Source organism: Artemia sp. Qi Xiang Cuo, chromosome 20 (genome assembly GCF_049724085.1).
Source record: "Artemia sp. Qi Xiang Cuo chromosome 20, ASM4972408v1, whole genome shotgun sequence".
NCBI classification, from domain to species: domain Eukaryota; kingdom Metazoa; phylum Arthropoda; class Branchiopoda; order Anostraca; family Artemiidae; genus Artemia; species Artemia sp. Qi Xiang Cuo.
Genome location: NC_142813.1, coordinates 55,132,410 through 55,150,482, shown reverse-complemented (window position 1 = coordinate 55,150,482; position 18,073 = coordinate 55,132,410). Strand labels below are relative to the sequence as shown.

Here is an 18,073-nt window from a genome sequence, read left to right as displayed (position 1 = left end):
GAACCATGTCAAGCCGTCCGAAAAGAGACAGATACTTTTTCTGTGGTTGTCGCACCAGCAGTCGTCCCTTCTGCGACAGTATACTCTGTATACTTCTGCGACAGTATTCTGCGACAGTATACTTCTGTACTTACTCTGTATTTTCAATTTCTTTTTTTTGTATTATCTTATACTCTGTCTTTTGTTTTTTGTTTAGTGACAGGTTGGAAAATGAACAAAAAAATATACAACTTAGGAAAGAATATTACCTTTCGTCTCCATTACTGTCAAGAGCTTGAATTCCACTATTAACTTCAGCTAGCTCGTCCTTCAATGCCTGAAAAAAATTATTTTTAGCGAGTGAAATCAGTGCAAAGAACCCAAGTTCTGATACAGTAACAGTATGGGAACTACTGATACAATACTGATATATAACCATGGGCGTAGGGAGGGGGCAGCTGCCCCCCTAGACCTTCAAATTTACATTAGATATGGCTGAAAAAGCAGATGGTTTGGAAAAAGCAGTTGATAAAACTCCATCACACTATCGACTGCCCCCCCCCTAGACAATATGCTGCCTAATGCTGCCTACGCCCATGTATATAACATTACAGGAATGGACTTAAGCCATAAGACTTTCATTTTAAGCAAAATTTAATAGAAATATAGCAGACAAGGTAATCAACAGAGAAGACCAGTAGAGTAGCTGCACCACATCACCCCGTCAAGACCGAACATATAACAGTTGCCACCTCGTGTACATATCAGAACGTCGCCTGTGCCCCGAAGGGCACTTGTTTAGAATCCGGTAAGCACGCGAGAATTGTATTGCGAAGATCAGATAGGCATTACCTGGTAATTCCATATGAGACGCTGTATAAACAAAGGGTTTCTCACTCCGGGAACTATATTTAAACTTTTAGGTTACGTATTTAATATATGCTTTACCCCCACCCCCCTAATGTGCAAATATATAGCCCAAACTTGTTTCTGAACTATTATATTTTTATCCTATTTCGTTTTATTTCATTAGCATTAACAAAACATTACTTTTCGCGTGCCTACCGGATTCTAAACAAGCACCCCCCCCTCGAAGTTCTACAATGCTTAGCAGAGTTTAAACCACGCTTAGTATCCACCATCTGGGGCATGTGATTTCTGAAAGTGAGCAACCCTCGGGTGAAAAATCATTGTTTAGACTTTGTTTTATAAACATTTATCGTAGTGAGCTTGACAAACCCTAATTGTCGACTTTACGAAACTATAATGTATATCAATACTTGGAATCAATACTGCTCTATAAAAAAAAACTTATTTAAGAACGCTGGACAAATTCCACAGGAGGATATCCTTTCAGCCCCCCCCCCACCCCAAACAAAAAACCTGGATGCGGCCCAGTCTTCAATAGAAAAATCTTCACGGGGGCTCTTGCTATTAAATGTAACTTCGCACGACAAACAGAGCAAGAAGACCACAGACATTGTAGCCTTTACACCTAGAAATACACATTTAAAGAGTGAAGACATAATAAGTAATCAGGTTTACAAAAGATTGCTCTATGCCAAATCCATTTTTTGGAAATATGTGGAAAAGCCCTTGCCTCAGGTTATTCACTGAAGAAAATTGGAAAAGTGATGCATAACAGCCTAAATCTTGCGTTTTCGTAGCCCTTTTCCCTTCTAGGATAAAACACAAGGGGGTGGACCTTTGCCGGGATAACGGGATATTCCCTTTGAGAATCAGGTTAAATACCAACAGAGAAGACCATGAAAATCGCTGCAGCACTACACACTCAGTTTTATGAGGGCTTGTGCTAGTTAACGTAATTTGACAACATATAAGACTTCAAAGACCACAAACAATGTAGATCATGCACTGAAAATACACGTTTAAAGAGCGGAGATGTTATAATTCGGGAGCAGTAATTAGTAACATTCTTTTAATTCATGCCCAAGTCATACTATAACCACATCTGTTCATAAAAAGTCAAGATGCGGGAAAGACCTATGCTTTTCCCCTATTTTAACGCCAAATTTGTACTTTAGAAGCGAAAAACTGAAATAACAATAACCTAGTTTGAAAAGCCTGAACCAACAGTCTACCAATTTATTGCCTAGCATTTTCTCCTCAAACTAATTCGTTGTGCATTTTATCAGATTCACCTTAAAGAGAGGAAAAATATTGTTCCTAATTTCCATCTTTTCCAGTTTCCCCAAAAATATCCCTTATATCTCCATTCTGATCGGTCAATCATAAAAATTATGCCTCAAAGTTGAATATAGCCCAAATAAAAAAAAATCACGCACGTGATTCATTATCGCCGCAGCAATCGTGCGCAAGGTTGCCACGTGTAGCCCGAAGTTGCTATTTTAGCACTATTTCAGTGAATTTTTTTACTATAGCATTGAAAATCGCTGTGTAGCATGCAAATTTCGGCAATTGTAGAACTTCAGGAACTGACCGTATCCAGGATTTTCTTTCGAGGGGGGTTCAATAGGATTTTTTTTGGGGGGGGGGGGGGGGCTGGTGGTTCAAAAACTTTAAAAACATCAGAAATTTATTTACATTCATTTTTGTTACGTTTTTACGAGTCGAAAAAATTGAGGGGGGGCAACCCCCCCCCCATTCCTCCCTTGGATAAGGCCTTGGTGGCAACCCTATTTTTGTCCTAAAGTGCAACTCGCAGTAAGAAGAAAATTATCACGTTAAATTAACCATCAGTCAATAACAGAGAGAATAAAACTACTACTACTACTACTAACAAATCGCTGGAGCACTAAGCCACCTGAGACCAACATAGCTGCAAACTCTCCCCATCCACCCCAATATATTCAAAGCTTCAAAATAAAAGTCAATTACATAAACAAAACAAAAGATAATTAACAAAGACAAATAAAGCTACTTGTTAGTTAAACGAAACACTCAGAATTACGCTTAGGTTAGATCTGAGAAAACCGATTTCATAGCCACAAAGGCAAAGTGACAAGTGACAGAACAGATGGGAAATATATAATTTAGGATATATATTTGCACATTAGGGGGTAGGGGTGAAGTATAGCGGGGTTGCATGCAAAACGTGTTAGCTACAATTAATCTGTATATTACAAAGTAAGAATTGTTTTCTAGCTTCAGGCTGTCTAAATACTTTACTCCACATCCCCCTAATGTGCAAATATATAGCCCAAATTATATATTTTCCATCTATTCTGTCACTTGTCTTTGTGGCTATGAAAACCGTTTTCTCAGATCTAACCTAAACATAATTCTTGAGTGTTTCGTTTAACTAACAAGTACCAAAATGAAAAAATACAATTATAAAAACTAAGAGGACCAAAAAGCGGCTTTGGTCGAGCACTTTGGCCCGAAAAGCAGCTGTTTGCTGGATTCCAGGTTACATCAACGACTGGATTAAAGCTCTGTATTATTTTAGGGTGATGGTGGGATTTTGTCCCATTTCTTTGCCCTAAACCCTAAAATATTTAAATGGCCCTTATAATTCCTTACATTTCCCTTGTAATTCACCTATTTTTTTAGAAGGTTCCCCCCCCTGTGAAAAAAATTCATCGGTATGTGCCTGGGATGTACTGAATTCTCTTTCTTTCTTATTTTTTCCTCATCGCACCGCATCGAACATGCAGTTCTAATTGAGAGAATAATAAAAAAAAATATAAAAATTGTCAAATCATTTATGACAAAAAAGAAATTGAGAAAAAGTTTCTGGTAGAGCAAATCAAACTGAGGAAAAGCGTAGTAAAACGAAAAGGGAAAAAACACTGTCTTGCCTACTAGGGCGTATCGAGGAATTTTTTTTCGGAGGAGGGGATACAAAAAAAAACTTTGAAAAACGCATAAAAATTTTTTTATACGCATTTCTATCTACGTTTTTATGAGTTGGGCGAAAATTTCGAACTGAGAGGAGGGGGGGGGGGGGTTCAAACCCCATAACCCCCAGGCTACGGCCTTGCTTACCTATTACAAGATAAATGTTTACTAGACAAGGCATACCGAATCGGTTATCTTTCTCATTTGTAGTTCCATCATGGTTGCAGCGATATCTACAACCTAGTAAAGAACAAACCACGGGTCGCAGTAACCAAAATTTTAAAACCGCGTTAAAAAAACTTGTCTAGTAAAAGAAAACTGCCATTTATAGCCGATTCGTGAATGGTAACTATTATTCCATTAGTCTTATTAGTAAATGCTATTTTTAAAACAAATCTGTCGAAATTTCGAAAAAAAGCCCCAAAACCCAAAAAATGGCGTCAGATGGGAAACTTGAAGTCCCCCAATTTGAACAAAAGGAAAATCACTTTTTTGCATAGGTAGCACTGATGAGTCTTCTTTTCTTTGTTATTTCTTCTTCTTTTTTATTCGGCGCTAGCGGGGAGTGGAACATCATAGAGAGCTGTTTAAGGGCTCATTTGAAAGGATGTTCCTATATCTCAGTGTTTTTTTCATTACTTAAAGCAACTATTAAGTAAAAATCACAGAAACTACCAAAATATTTAGCTTTAAATTATTCATACTCGTCAATCAAGTTTTTCTTCTTTATAGTTAAATAATGACTTGAAAACTATAAAATTTGAAGAAAAAACTATACCCAGGGGCCTGGACTATGGGCTTGGACGACCAGTATATGCTATAGGAGTGCCTAGCAAAAAAAAGAAAGACGAAAAAAAAGAGAAAACAGAACTAAATACAGCATACGTGTGGTCTGGGATAGTCATTTCTCAAAAAAAGTTTATCCTACGAAAGTAGAGAGCAATTTCGAAACTTAAAAATAAAAAAAAAATAAACAAAATAAGTTCATATAAACTGATTCCTGATATTTGTTAATATCTTTAAAATTAAAAAAAACTAGTACTTCACTAAAAACTGAGCTTCTTTGAGTTTTTTTTTTTTAATAATCATGATTGTCTATTGAAAGTTATCGATATCATGGTCGCTGAAAGACCATCGAGAGACTTATAAAAGGAGTCTCTGCTTTGCGCTGGCTGGTCGCAGAATTTTCTCCTATTTAAGAGAATATTCTATTTATTTTAATTTTTTCGGGGGAGGGGGGGGGGGGTGTCGGCTTTGCGTTTTCAGTAAAGCGCTAGTTTTTAAATTTTAAAGATGTAAAATTGTTCAGGGGGGATGGGAACTTTAAAACACATCAAATATTTGTTTATATGCATTTTTGTTACTTCACGACTCGGGAAAACATTTCGGGGCTTGGGGAAACACCCCCCCCTGGATACAGCCCTGGTAACCCGTATGAAAACCTCAGGGTCCGTTATTTTCATGAGAACATATGGGAGCTCAGTATCAAGGCGAGAAAAGCTCTTTCAATTTCCTTTTTTGCAAAAATTCAAAGTAAAAAAAAAGAAAAGAAACTATAACACAAGACAAGGAGGCTGGGGTTTCAATTAAGTGGAGAGCGTGGGTTTGGGTGCAGTTATTTAATTGCGTAGTTTACACTTTATCCATACTGTGTCTCAAATTTCAAAGAGGTACTCTCATGACAAACCCTCCATACCTCTAGCCCAAAAACTACCGAACATAAATGTGTGTACTATATAGAATCATGAAGCTAAGTTATATAGTTAAATTACGTAATATAAAGCAGTGGTTCTCGAACTGTGGTACACGTACCCCTTGGGGTTACGAAATTTTTTAAGGGGTACGCGGCCAAACAGAAAAAAATAAAAAAAACCCTTTAACTCTAGGACTGGCAATTTGATTTATATTTTACCTATAGTTTACTTAGTAACCGTTAACTGAGAAGGGGTACCTAAAATGTTTTGTGGGTAAAAAGGGATAAAGTGTCTAAATAAGTTTGAGAACCACTGATGTAAAGAACTGATTTTGTTGATTAACTTTTGAAACAATAAATCTTTCCATAATAAGCTTGAAGACCTTTTTTGCTCCCCTATAAAATTTTGGAATGTACCAAAGGGTTGCCCATCTTTGCCACAATGTATATCTCCTAGCATCACTTGTTCAGCCACACGTGGGGCACTTCTATTATGCGTAAGAAGTACGACCTGGTTTATATGATTCGTGAAAGCAGGCAACTCCTTAAATTATGCCCAACGGTTTTGAGCACAATCAAAACCATAGTTCACACTTCATGGGGTTTATGAAGCCAGAGTCATCCTCGACATGATCTTTAAGGTATTAAGCCCACCCCCCCCCCACCACAAAACGCTTAAAGGAGCCATAAGTATTTGACTTTAACACACCAATATTTGTTTATACTCAATACCCCCCCCCCCCAGGATGGCAAGTTTGCACCTGTAACCGAAACAGGATATCTAGAAATAGTTTAATACTTCGGAATTATATTTTGGAATCCGTTTTCTTCTTGCACCAATTCTCCTCTTTGTCCCCTCTTTTTTGGGCACGGGCCTATTTGAATTCACATCTTGATAGTGAACTGACGGAAGGGGGCGAAACAGCCGAGCAAATACAATAAACAAATTGTTACACAGAAACTCAGGGTCACAAAACGACCTGACATTTCTTGGAAATAAGTCCATTGAAATTAGTGTTCGTCCTTGTTGTCGAATATGCTACTTATCTGAATCAATTTTAAGTTATCTCTCACTAAGAGTAGTAGTATCCAGGAATCGGGTGTTTCTCAGGGTTAACCCCGGTAAATCATGTGACGAGTGTAGGAAAACCTACTTGTGGGATATCTTTTCACACAACACTTAGAACACACTAACTGTTAACCAAACGCAATAGAACATAAACATTTTAGCCAACAATAGAAAAAGCACTGCACAATGTAGATGTTCAAACATTTAACTGAGAAATTGGCAGGATTTCTTATCTTCGGACATGACCGGTTTAGAGATAACCTTTGGTTGGCATTCGATTACTTAAAACGTGAGCAGAAAATATCTTTTCAAATCATTATTGATGATGCTCGTCTTACTCTTTTTTCCTTTTGACTATAAAAACGTAGAAGAATCTGCCTATGAAGCAAATTTCGCCCAACCCAATTCATTCATATTAAAGCAGTGATGTCAGCTATGGGGGATGCCTACTAGATCAAATCATGTGTACCAAAACCCGCACAACATTCTCTGGTGTGGACCGAGTATTAAACCTCCCTGGAAGATGAACAAAATCTTAAAACGCAAATAACTCTTTATTTTTTAAATATCACATTTGTCTGGTATAAAAAATGCGAACCATTACCACAAAATATAAGCTTTGGACATAACTTCTACATAACTGGCATTTAATCTGCTGTTACGATGAAACTATTCCCCTCCCACCAATACAGAGTACCAGCGTCAATAAGAGTTTAATATACATCTGGATCAGGCATGTGCAAGGAAGTCCCCAGCCACGAGCACCCTAAACATCTAAAAAAATATTATTGAGGTCCTACAAGATGCTTGTAATTTACCTGTTTTTAGCGTTTCTTTTTTTTAAGTTCGCAACAACCACCTAGGAAAATCTTGCATACATGTTGTACCTGAGCAGAGGAGGGGTACGCTCTTTATTTTGATACTAGTGTTCTCCCATAATGAGCATATCTGATGATCTTTCATTGGAAGCGGCCCGCAAGGAGGGCATAGAGTATATTATCGTTTCACGTTAGGACTTGGCTTTACACTTGCTTTACGAATTTTTCTAGAGGTGCCGCACCCTTCCGCAATCTAAATATGCCCTTGATCGTCCAAGTATGGCATGTGTGCGTACATGCACACGAATGTTACAAATCTTGAAGACAAAAATCAGTTAGAATAAGGTCAAGAAAAGTAAAAGCATAATAGAAAGAAAAAGTGAGCAGTCCCGTTTCACCAAGATATGCTGCAATTTGTTATTTTAAGTAACAAACAAACGGGCAAAACCAGATACTGACGCATTTCAAGCTTCTAGTTATATATTCTTTTTTGCTGCCAAATCTGCTAGTTTTACTCGAAAGCCAGAATCTCAAAGGTGAAACTTCAGAACAAAAACTTTGAAAATGGCATCAAAGAATATGCGTTTTGTTACGCTTTTACCAGTCAAACAAAAATGTCAAGGAGTCAACCCCCCCCCCCCTGGACACGGCCTTGAAGAGCAGCTTGAGAAACCGCTCGTGCAGTTTTAGATTTTATTTCGGTACTCGCGTATTATTAAGAACACACTCGAGTAGTGAAGTTAGGTTAATCATAATGAAATATACGAAAATATGATGAAAATATACTTTAGTTATATAATAATAAAATTTGGGCTATATATTTGCACATTGCGGGATTGGGCTGTGGGGGTGAAGTTACCTAACTTAACCTAACCTTTCCCCCACCCAATAATGTGGAAATATATAGCCGAAATTATACAAGTCCAATGCATTCTGTCAAGCATCATTTGTCTTTGTGGCTATGAAACCGGTTTTCATAGATCTTACATTCAGCAAACTTCTTAAGTATGTTCTGAATAATACAGGAGTACCTTGATTTCTAATAAACATAGAATAACATGATTATTTTGGATAAATAATATTTCCAAGTGGTTAAGATTCGGCACCAAGCCTGAAGGGGAGGGCGTAGAATTAGTTCGGTTAAGTTGTTCCAGGGACCTGTGAGTATTTATCCTTATCCTTTTTTGAGTCTACAGTGGACTTATTGAACATGTGGTATTAATATTAGAAAATTCAAGAAATGTTTCTTTTTATCCCAAATTAAACGTTGGAAAATATACATTTCCATAAACTAGATAATGTCAACCCAACAAAGGATAAGGTATGATTACTCACAGCCTAACATAATATCGGTAGGGATACCCTAACTGACCTGACCTACGCTCTTTCATTCATGTTTTGTCCCAACCTTGATTACCTTACTACAATATTTATGCACAATAATCATCCCTTACACACTATTCATTAAAAGAAGGATAAATAAAGCTTAGGCTATAATTAATAAGGGTACTTACGGGTTATAGCGACCACACCGAAGGAGTGAAATTAGGTTAATCCTAATGAAATATACCAAAATATGATGAAAATGTAACAGTTTAGTAACAAACTATGCATGGGCGAAGGGAGGGGGGGGGCAGGGGGGCAGCTTCCCCCCCCCCCCCTAGACCTTCAAATTTATATTAAATATGGCTTAAAAAGCAGATGGTTTGGAAAAAGCAGTTGATAAAACTCCATCACACTATCGACTGCCCCCCCCCTAGACAATATGCTGCCTAATGCTGCTTACGCCCATGAAACTATGGAAACTACAAAATAAAATTATGGTAAGCAGGCCGCCCAAAACGCATTGGGCTATATTCAATACCTAATTTAACGACCTCTGTATATTAGATATTTGATTAAAATATACTTGCAGACTTGCAGAGATATCGTTTATCTCGCTAAGACTAAGCTGATCATCTCCCGGTGGACACAGAAAACCCGTTTCATTATAGACCAAGTGATAAGAGTGGTCGCTATAACACGTAAGTACCTAAATAAATTTAAATAAATAGCCCAAAGTTTATAAAGTTAAATAAAAAGAGTCAATTATTTAAATTAGGTTTATGTAAATAAAGATAAATAAAATGTATCTATCCCCAAAAAGTGATTTATTTGGGGGGAGGACGGTGTCAACCATGTATGGGCGCCAAAATTCATATATTAAATTCGTCGAGTGATCCTGTTATCTTAGAAACTAGATTCATCAATGCAAGGGGCTGTACATTCTCTGTCACTTAATGTAGTATTGGGCACTCTCCACCTGATGTATATATTTTTGAAAGTGGGTAAGCCCTTGTACCAGCGTTATTTATCAAATAAATAATGCTTCCACTTCTGGAACCCAACCTCGAATGAATTTTCCCAACGGTTATGACTCTTGACTAAGGTTTCAATTCATTGTGTTCAGTACATAAGAGATTTCATGATTAGCTTGATATAATCTTTCGAAAATGGTAAATAAGGGATCTATTTCCGCAATAACTCAAATGTGGCTGGAAGACAGAAAATAAATAAAAAATAAAGAAAACCTAACGGTTCGAGAATGCATTTTCTTTCTCTCATTTTAAAATTGGTCAGACACGATTCGACAATCACTACGACTCCGTCTCTAATTGTAACACTTTTTTATTAGCAAATTACGGTTTTCTTTTATCCTTTTAATAACATTTTTGGTACTTGTGTATTATAACGACCACTGTTGTTCTTAATCTGTTGTAAAACCAGTTTCTCTGTGCGCACTCGGAGATAATTATCTTAGCCTGATTGAGATAAACTACTATGCAGGCATATTTTAATTAAATATTTAATATATAGAGTTGGTTAAGTATTCACTATAATGTGTTCTGGGCAGCCTGCTTTCCATAATTCTCTGTTGTCTTTTCCAAAATTTTGTTACTAAAGTATTTAATTTTCATCATATTCTGGTATATTTCATTATGATTAACTTGACTTCACTTCTTGAGTGTCGTCGCTATAATACACAAGTACCACATTTTTTTTTATAACTTTCCTGCATTTGGGAAATGTGTCTCTTTCTGATAAATTCAGGAGTAGTTATACACAATTCGAGCCTAGACATGCATATACGAATTGATTTAACGAGGGGCTTAAATAAAATATGACACTTCAAGAGGAAAACCAAGTTCCCCTTCTAGACAGTCGCGACACGAAAATTCACGAAAATATAGGTAAGAAGGATTTTCCACTATTTTTTATTATTCAAAATTTAGGGGACATTTTTGTCCTTTATGTCTTTTTAACGAAAATACAAAGACTGTATTCTTCAGCATCTAAGGAGGGGGGAGGGGGTAATTGCCCACTGCTCCCATCCGAATTAGCGACCCTGATTCTAGCGTTGACTAACTTGTCCCAACGACTTTGAATTTTTCTGAGATAAATTTCCTAATTAAACATCTGCATTAAATGCAAATAACATAACAAATAAAAAATAGTTTATTCCTCTTTTGAATTGTCAAGAAATCTGATAATTCCTAGGATAAATCAGGACTGATGCTGTCCCCATAGAAACGGCAAATATTGGATAAGTAATGCTTCAGCTACTGAAATAAAATATCTATTAACTTTATGACGTCAATAAAGATTAGGTGATGCAATGAAGAAAGGAAAGCAAAAGCAAAGAAAAAGTAATGATAAGAATTTGTAAAGGCGGAAGAAAATTGGTAGATTTGAGGCTGAATAATTAATAATTACAAACTCTGGCAAGTGCTTACGGCCAGAGTTGCCACATCTCTGGCTATTTAACACTATTTCTAGTGATTTTTTATATTGCCTAAACAAAAAAAATTACTAAATCAGCACATAAATCACTAGATTATTGAAGAAAATCACTAAATCAACCAAAATATTAGTAGAATTTAGTGATCTTCTTCACCGGGTGGCAACCCTGCTTATGGCTCCTACCAGGCAGGTACACGGGAGAATTCTAGGTTCACCAGCTGGGGGAGGTGAGGAGGGTGTTGTTGCAGCTGCTTCCATTTATACGTTGAAACCTGCCTATTTTTGTGTCTTCATTAAAACATTAAAAAAAAGTATCGCCCCTAGATTTTGAAAATTATCTCTCTTTGTAACTTCGTGCAAGGCACATTCACAGGAAGGAAAAGATATATATTAATTATAGTATAATATATAAGAAATGATATAAATAGTCATAGAATCAAGATTATAGAGAACGGACAGACCTTGAGATTCCCTACTCCCCCTGCGCATGCGACCCTAGAATGAATTTTATGCTTTCTACAATCATCAGATGGCTTTATGAAGTAACCTAACATTAAATTAAAAGAGATATTAGTTTCATAAAATGATCGGTCAGTATTGAATTTCCATGACTTAGCAAGTAGAGTATGAATATATTTACTCAATGCATCTTTTTATGCTCTTTTTAAATCTACTAATCGCTTCCGTTGCAAATTCCAACCTGACTGCTTAAAACGGACCTAAAAGATATGACTTATCTTCCTATTTCACATAGAATATCATATTATAACTTATTTCACAAGAAATAGGTTAAAACATAGTGTTTGTTCATGAATCAATTATTCAAAAGTAACATATTCCAAATGCATAATATATATCCGAAAGACATATTCCAAACGCGTTGATGTCTATATAAAAGGGCGTGTTTTCTGAGCGGTAGTAACATTACGATAGCGAACAGAAGAAGGCGCAGAAAAAGGTTTGTAATTTCAGAACAAGATTTATATTTACCCCGTTCTTCAGCACCAAGATCTTACATCTTTCTGCACAGATTACCGTTCTGGTACAGTTCATAATTGACCTACAAATAAAGTAAACATACCACTGGATGCTATTTCTTGTGCTCTTTCTGAATATAATAATCGCTTTTCTCGCAAATTCAATTTAAAGCCCTTTTAGGACCCTTTAAATAATAATTTATTTCTATATTTTTGGATATAAAAATGGGTTAAAACATTTGTCATAAACATCGATTTTTCAAGATTAAGTTGAATAAAAAAAATCAAAACAACTCCGCCATGTTTTCTTTTTATTCTGTTTGGACGCTTAAAAACTGCCGTTACACCTATATGTCGAAAAATAGTACTAGTGCATTATAACTAAACCAGCGTTATACACAAAAGAAGTCAAGTTTGGTAAATGCAAATGAAATAAAATTAAACAGGATGAATATATAATAGTTTAGAAACAAATTTGGGCTATATATTTGCACATTAGGGGGGAGTGGGGGGTAAGCATAGCATATACTAAATACGTAAACTAACCTAGGTACCTTTTTACCCCCTGAACCCCCAAAAAACAATCGTTTAAATATTGTAAACTCAATGAGAAACCACGCTTTGCCATCAATTTATCTAGCAAATACCCGTTTTGTCTGCTTTCGTGTTTGGTTTCCTTGTACAGTCTATAGCGCTGTGTTATATATAAAGCACAAGTACCCGAAAAATATCAAGGCCGACAAAAGAAACACGGCCGATGGAAATGTGGAAATTCTTTTGAATTTTTTCATCCGACTCAAATGCGACAAATCAGTGCGTGTAGATTTAAAAAACTTCAACAGGACAGATTTCACAATGAAATAGTAAGTTTGAAACCAATATTTAAACCTTTTTATACAAAAAAATAAACAAATTATAATTTTCAAGGGTCCTAAAAAGGCTTAACATTGAATTTGCAAGAAAAGCAATTTTTATATTCTCAAAGAGCAAAAAAATAGCATTTACTGGTGTGTTCACTTTACTACTAAGTCAATAATATGAACAGCTCAATGTTTACCACGTTCTTTAGTTCATCAATGTTCTAAGATCTTACTGCTCACTGATGTTAGCAAAAAGGGCAAAAAACGTCGTTTTCCTGGCAAATAAAACAATAATGAGAGCTTTGATGATATACTCATCATTGTTGTCAGACCACTAATCAGAGGAGAATGACGAAAGAAGTTTGCATAAAAACGACATAAGAAGTAAGATCTTAGTTGTAAGATTTCCCTTAAAAGAGTTGGCACTTCTTTAGAATCCGATAAACACGCGAGAAGTGAAGTTTCGTTGATGCTAGTGAAATAAAACAAAATAGGATGAAAATATAATAGTTTATAAAGAAATTTGGGCTATATATTTGCAAATTAGGGGGTGGGGGTAAAGGATAGCATATATTAAATACATAGCCTAACCTAGGTACCTTTTTTTGCCCCTTCAACACCAAAAAACTAAAGTTTAAATATCTTTCACAGAGTGAGCAATAACTGACTAGGTTGCGAAAACCTGTCTTTCATAAGCATGTTTGAGATTTCGATGCGGTGCTTCTCGTGTTTATCGGATTCTGAATAAGTACCGAAGTGTTTTCTGTCGAAAGATTAGGGTCTGAGCACAATGACGAGCAAAAAAAAAAAAAAAAAAAAAAAAAAAAAAAAACGGCCTTAGTGTTAAGTTTATCAAATTAGATAGTAAATCAATCAATGCCTTGGAATTTGTTACTTTAAAATAATGTATCCATGGTTGAATTGTAAGGTTAAACTAAATTTTAAACAACTTCTGCTGGCTAAAATTATTAACAAGATGCCACCACTTTCACGGCCGTATTTAAGAACTCAAAATAGAATTTGTAATACAAGCGATTATTGTTGTATTTCGAAAGAACATAAAAAGACGCATCGAGTAATGTGTTCATCCTCTGCCTAGCTAAGTAAAAAAAACAACACAAAAAAAAACAATATTTATCAATGATTCCAAGGAACAAATTAAGGTACTAATCTGTTAAACGAAACACATTCAAGAATTACGCTGTGTAATATCTAACAATAACCGGTTGCCTCATCGGAATTGGTTATGATTTGGTTGTTTTGGGTGAAAAAAAAACTACGATTTAGCTACATTTGGTACTATACCATTATGCGGGCCTCTCTAAAAAGTCAAGTTTGGTTAATGCTACTGAAATAAAATAAAATAGGATGAATATATAACAGTTTAGAAACAAATTTGGGCTATATATCAGTTATCATTCGTTGTTCAAAGCGAAAGGACCTGTGTGTGAATTTTATTACATTATCTGAAACCTGTTCAAACAGTTCGTGGTAACGAACTGTAAGTAAGGAGTGACCCGGCTCAATGGTAACCCAAACTGTAGAAAACGGAATTTTTATACCAATGGATGCATCAAAAGAATCAGATTTTAATGCTGATTTCAAATATATAAGTTTCATCAAGTTTAGTCCTACCCATCAAAAGTTACGCGCCTGAGAAAATTTGGCTGATTTTCGAAAAAAGGGGAAAAGACCCCCTAGAAGTTATAGAGCCCTAATGAAAATCACACCATCATATTCAGCGTATCAGAGAACCCTACTGCGGAGGTTTCAAGCTCCTATCTACAAAAATGTGGAATTTTGCATTTTTTGCCAGAAAAAAGGTCACGGATATGTGTTTATTTGTTTGTTTTTTTGTTTTTTTTTCCCAGGGGTGATTGTATAGATCCAGTGGTCTTAAAATTTGGCGAGAGGGCTCTTTTGAGCGAAAATTAAAAGTTGTAGTGCACTAATTAAATGCCCAAAAAATTGGAATGCAATTAGGCCCCCTTCCACGCTCAATTTGTTCCCTAAGTTCCCGGACCAAAATGTTTAGATAGCCATTTTGTTCAGCATAGTCGAAAATCTAATAAATAAGTCTCTTAGGATGACTTAATCCCCCACAGTTCCCAGGGGAAGGGCTGCAAGATATGAACTTTGCCCATTGCTTACATATTGCATTGGTTATTGGGAAGTATACCGACATTTTCAGGAAGGATTTTTTTCTGGTGGGGGGGTTGCTGGAGGAGGGGGTTAGTCGGGAGAATCTTTCCGTGGAGGATGTTTCTTTGGGGTAAGGGACATTTCTATGAAGGGGGCGCCGGATTTCCAAGCATTATTTGAAAAACGATCAGAAATTAAATTAAAAAAAAAACAAGTTCTTTCAACTGAAAGTAAGAGGCAACATTAGAACTTAAAACGAACAGAAATTATTTCGTATATGAGGGCGTTCTTCCCCAAGTCAATACCTCGCTCCTTACGCTAGTTTTTTTTAGTGCTTTCAAAAGAGCTATCTATTCTATTTAAACGGCCTGTGTGATTCAGGGGTTTGTGAATTAATTTTTTTTAACTTTTAACGTAAAGAGCGTGGTATTGAGTAAGGGGAGAACCCCCCTCATATACGTAATAATATATACGTAATAAAAAAAACAATAAAGAAAAAACAAGCGATACGGCTCAATAGTAATCGAAACTTTTAAAAACGGAATTTTGATGTCAATAAATGTATCAAAAGAATGGGCTTATAATGCTGATTCTAAATATATAAATTTTATTAAGTTTAGTGTTACTCATCAAAGGCTACGAGCCTGAGAAAATTTACCTGATTTTTTTAAGAGGGAGGAAACATCCACTACAAGTGAAAGAATTTTAATGAAAATCACACCGTCAGATTCAGCGTATCAGAAAACCCTATTACATAGGTTTCAAGCTCATATCTTGCAAATATCTGCAACTTTGTATTTTTTGCCAGAAGAAAAATATACGAATATAGAAGTTCGTTACGTAAGTTAATTTGTAAACTACGTCAGAACCAAATTTAGAAACAGCCATTTAGCAAAAGAAAAGTAAATTTTTTATGCAAATTTTGTTTACTTATTCAATGACGGTAAGCCAAAATAAAAGCTGTATTAACTCAAAAACGTTCAAAAATTAAATAAAAAAAACAAGTTTTTTAAACTGAAAGTAAAGAGCGACATTTAAACTTAAAACGAACAGAAATTATTCTGTATATGAAAGGGACTGTCCCTTCCTCAACGCCGCGCTCTTTACGCTAAAGTTTTTTATTGTTTAAAAAAAATAGAGTTGTGAGAAAGTAAAACTTCTGTTCGTTTTAAGTTTTATTGTCGCTCCTTACTTTCCGTTTAAAAAATTGTTTTTTTTTATTTAATACTTACAAAAGCACAGTGACCTATTGAATGAAATTGGATATGATTTATTGGACATAATTAATGAATAATGAACTTGATATTGAATGAAATTGGATAAAATTTTTGGATATTTGGACTGATGAACCGATCATAACGTGATTGCCAAGCCCACGTTGACCTACCTATTCAAAGTTAAGTGTAGTTTTTGCCTTTTTGACAATACGTTTCAATGGTTCAGTTCACAGAGGATACTGTTGTTCGAGAAAAATTCTGAAGTTACCCACCATTGCCATGCCAAATCTTGGACAGAATTAAGGTAAAAAACACTATAATATCTTACATTATATTTTGCTCCGGATGCCATGAAATCGTGACAACAACAGCCTCACAGCTTTCGACCTTTGTTAGCATTTCAAAGGAGGCTAAGAAGAAAAATGAATTAGGCGTTGCGAACGCTTTTGCGGACTTAGCTGATTTTCCTCATAAGCACCTTGAGATTAGCGGTTCGAGTTTACCAGATACATCGGTGAATTCAGTAAACTCTGTTTTATCGGACTTGGACACACTTAAATCCAAGATCCGGAATGATATTGAAAAAGAAGTTTGTAAAAAAGTTGGAATGTCAAATAGTGCGGATATGATTGACTCTATAGTTTTTCAGATTCTCGACTCTATACTCGTTCAGTTTTCGACTAAGTTTGATGAGATTGAAAACAAACTACGGGCTCTCCAAAACGCGAACCTAGCCCTGGAAAATAGGGTTGAACAGCTTGAAACCCGTCTTGATAGTATAGAGCAGGAAAAACGACTGAATCAGCTCGTATTTCATGGTGTTGACCACAGTGGAGGTTTTCTCATCTCTGATTGTGTACTGAATGTTATTACAGATAGAATGCAAATTTCTGATTTTTCTTCGACCGCAATAGTTTCGGTATTTAAATTTCGAGCAAATTATACTGATTCGCACACCATTTGAAATGCAAAAAAACGTTCTTTGCCTGTGTTGATTGCGTTCAAGTCCGCTGAAACTGCAAGAAAAGTGTTTGCATGTAAGTTAAAGCTTGCTCGGTCGGGAATTTTTGTCACCGAGTACCTAACATAAAAAAAGAAGCAGATTCTTGACTTGGCTAAGAGTAAGCTTGGAAAAACAAATGTTTGGTCAAATAACGGGACGATTTTTGGAAAAAACTCAGTGGGAGAGATCAGTAAAATTTGAGCTATGGCTGAAGTGGTTCATTTGCCTAATATTACCATACAATTTTGTATTGTGTAAATTGTGTTGTTGAATTACTTGTATGCTTGTTTTCCCTTTTGTATTTTATAGCCAAATTTTCAGTTCCTTTCATGTTTTTTTTTTATTTTCTTCTCTTTCTTTTTCCTTCTTCTTTCTGCCTAACAGTATGTTTTTTTTTGTTTTTTTTATCGTAAAGGTAGTCACCCTCTTCAATGAGTGCGAAACTGCGAATATATATGGTGACCCTTTGAATGAATTTGAAAAGAAAAACGGTTTATTCTTGGAAGCCAAGCTCGTGACACACTTGCGGGGGATGATGAATGCATCGATAATTTTTCGTTGAATTGTCGCCCAAGTATTTATGTGAAACCGAATAATCTTTACGAGTATTCAAATCCTGCGAGTGCAGAAAGAGCGATCGTTTTCTGGAATTGTCAAGGTCTAAGAACGGCATATTTTTCTTTATGTGCAATTTTAAGTTCGTTCGATTAGAA

The 18,073-nt window shown here is 35.8% G+C and overlaps 1 protein-coding gene across 1 annotated transcript in view; it reads right to left on the bottom strand.

The window, feature by feature from the left end:
• The window catches only part of LOC148940382 (cytohesin-1-like), a 73,469-nt gene that overhangs the window by 39,872 nt on the left and 15,524 nt on the right, over positions 1-18,073 (bottom strand). The window contains exon 2 of the mRNA XM_089105829.1: positions 249-316. Within this exon, the coding sequence (XP_088961955.1) occupies positions 249-316 (68 nt within the window). The remainder of the gene's footprint in view (positions 1-248; positions 317-18,073) is intronic.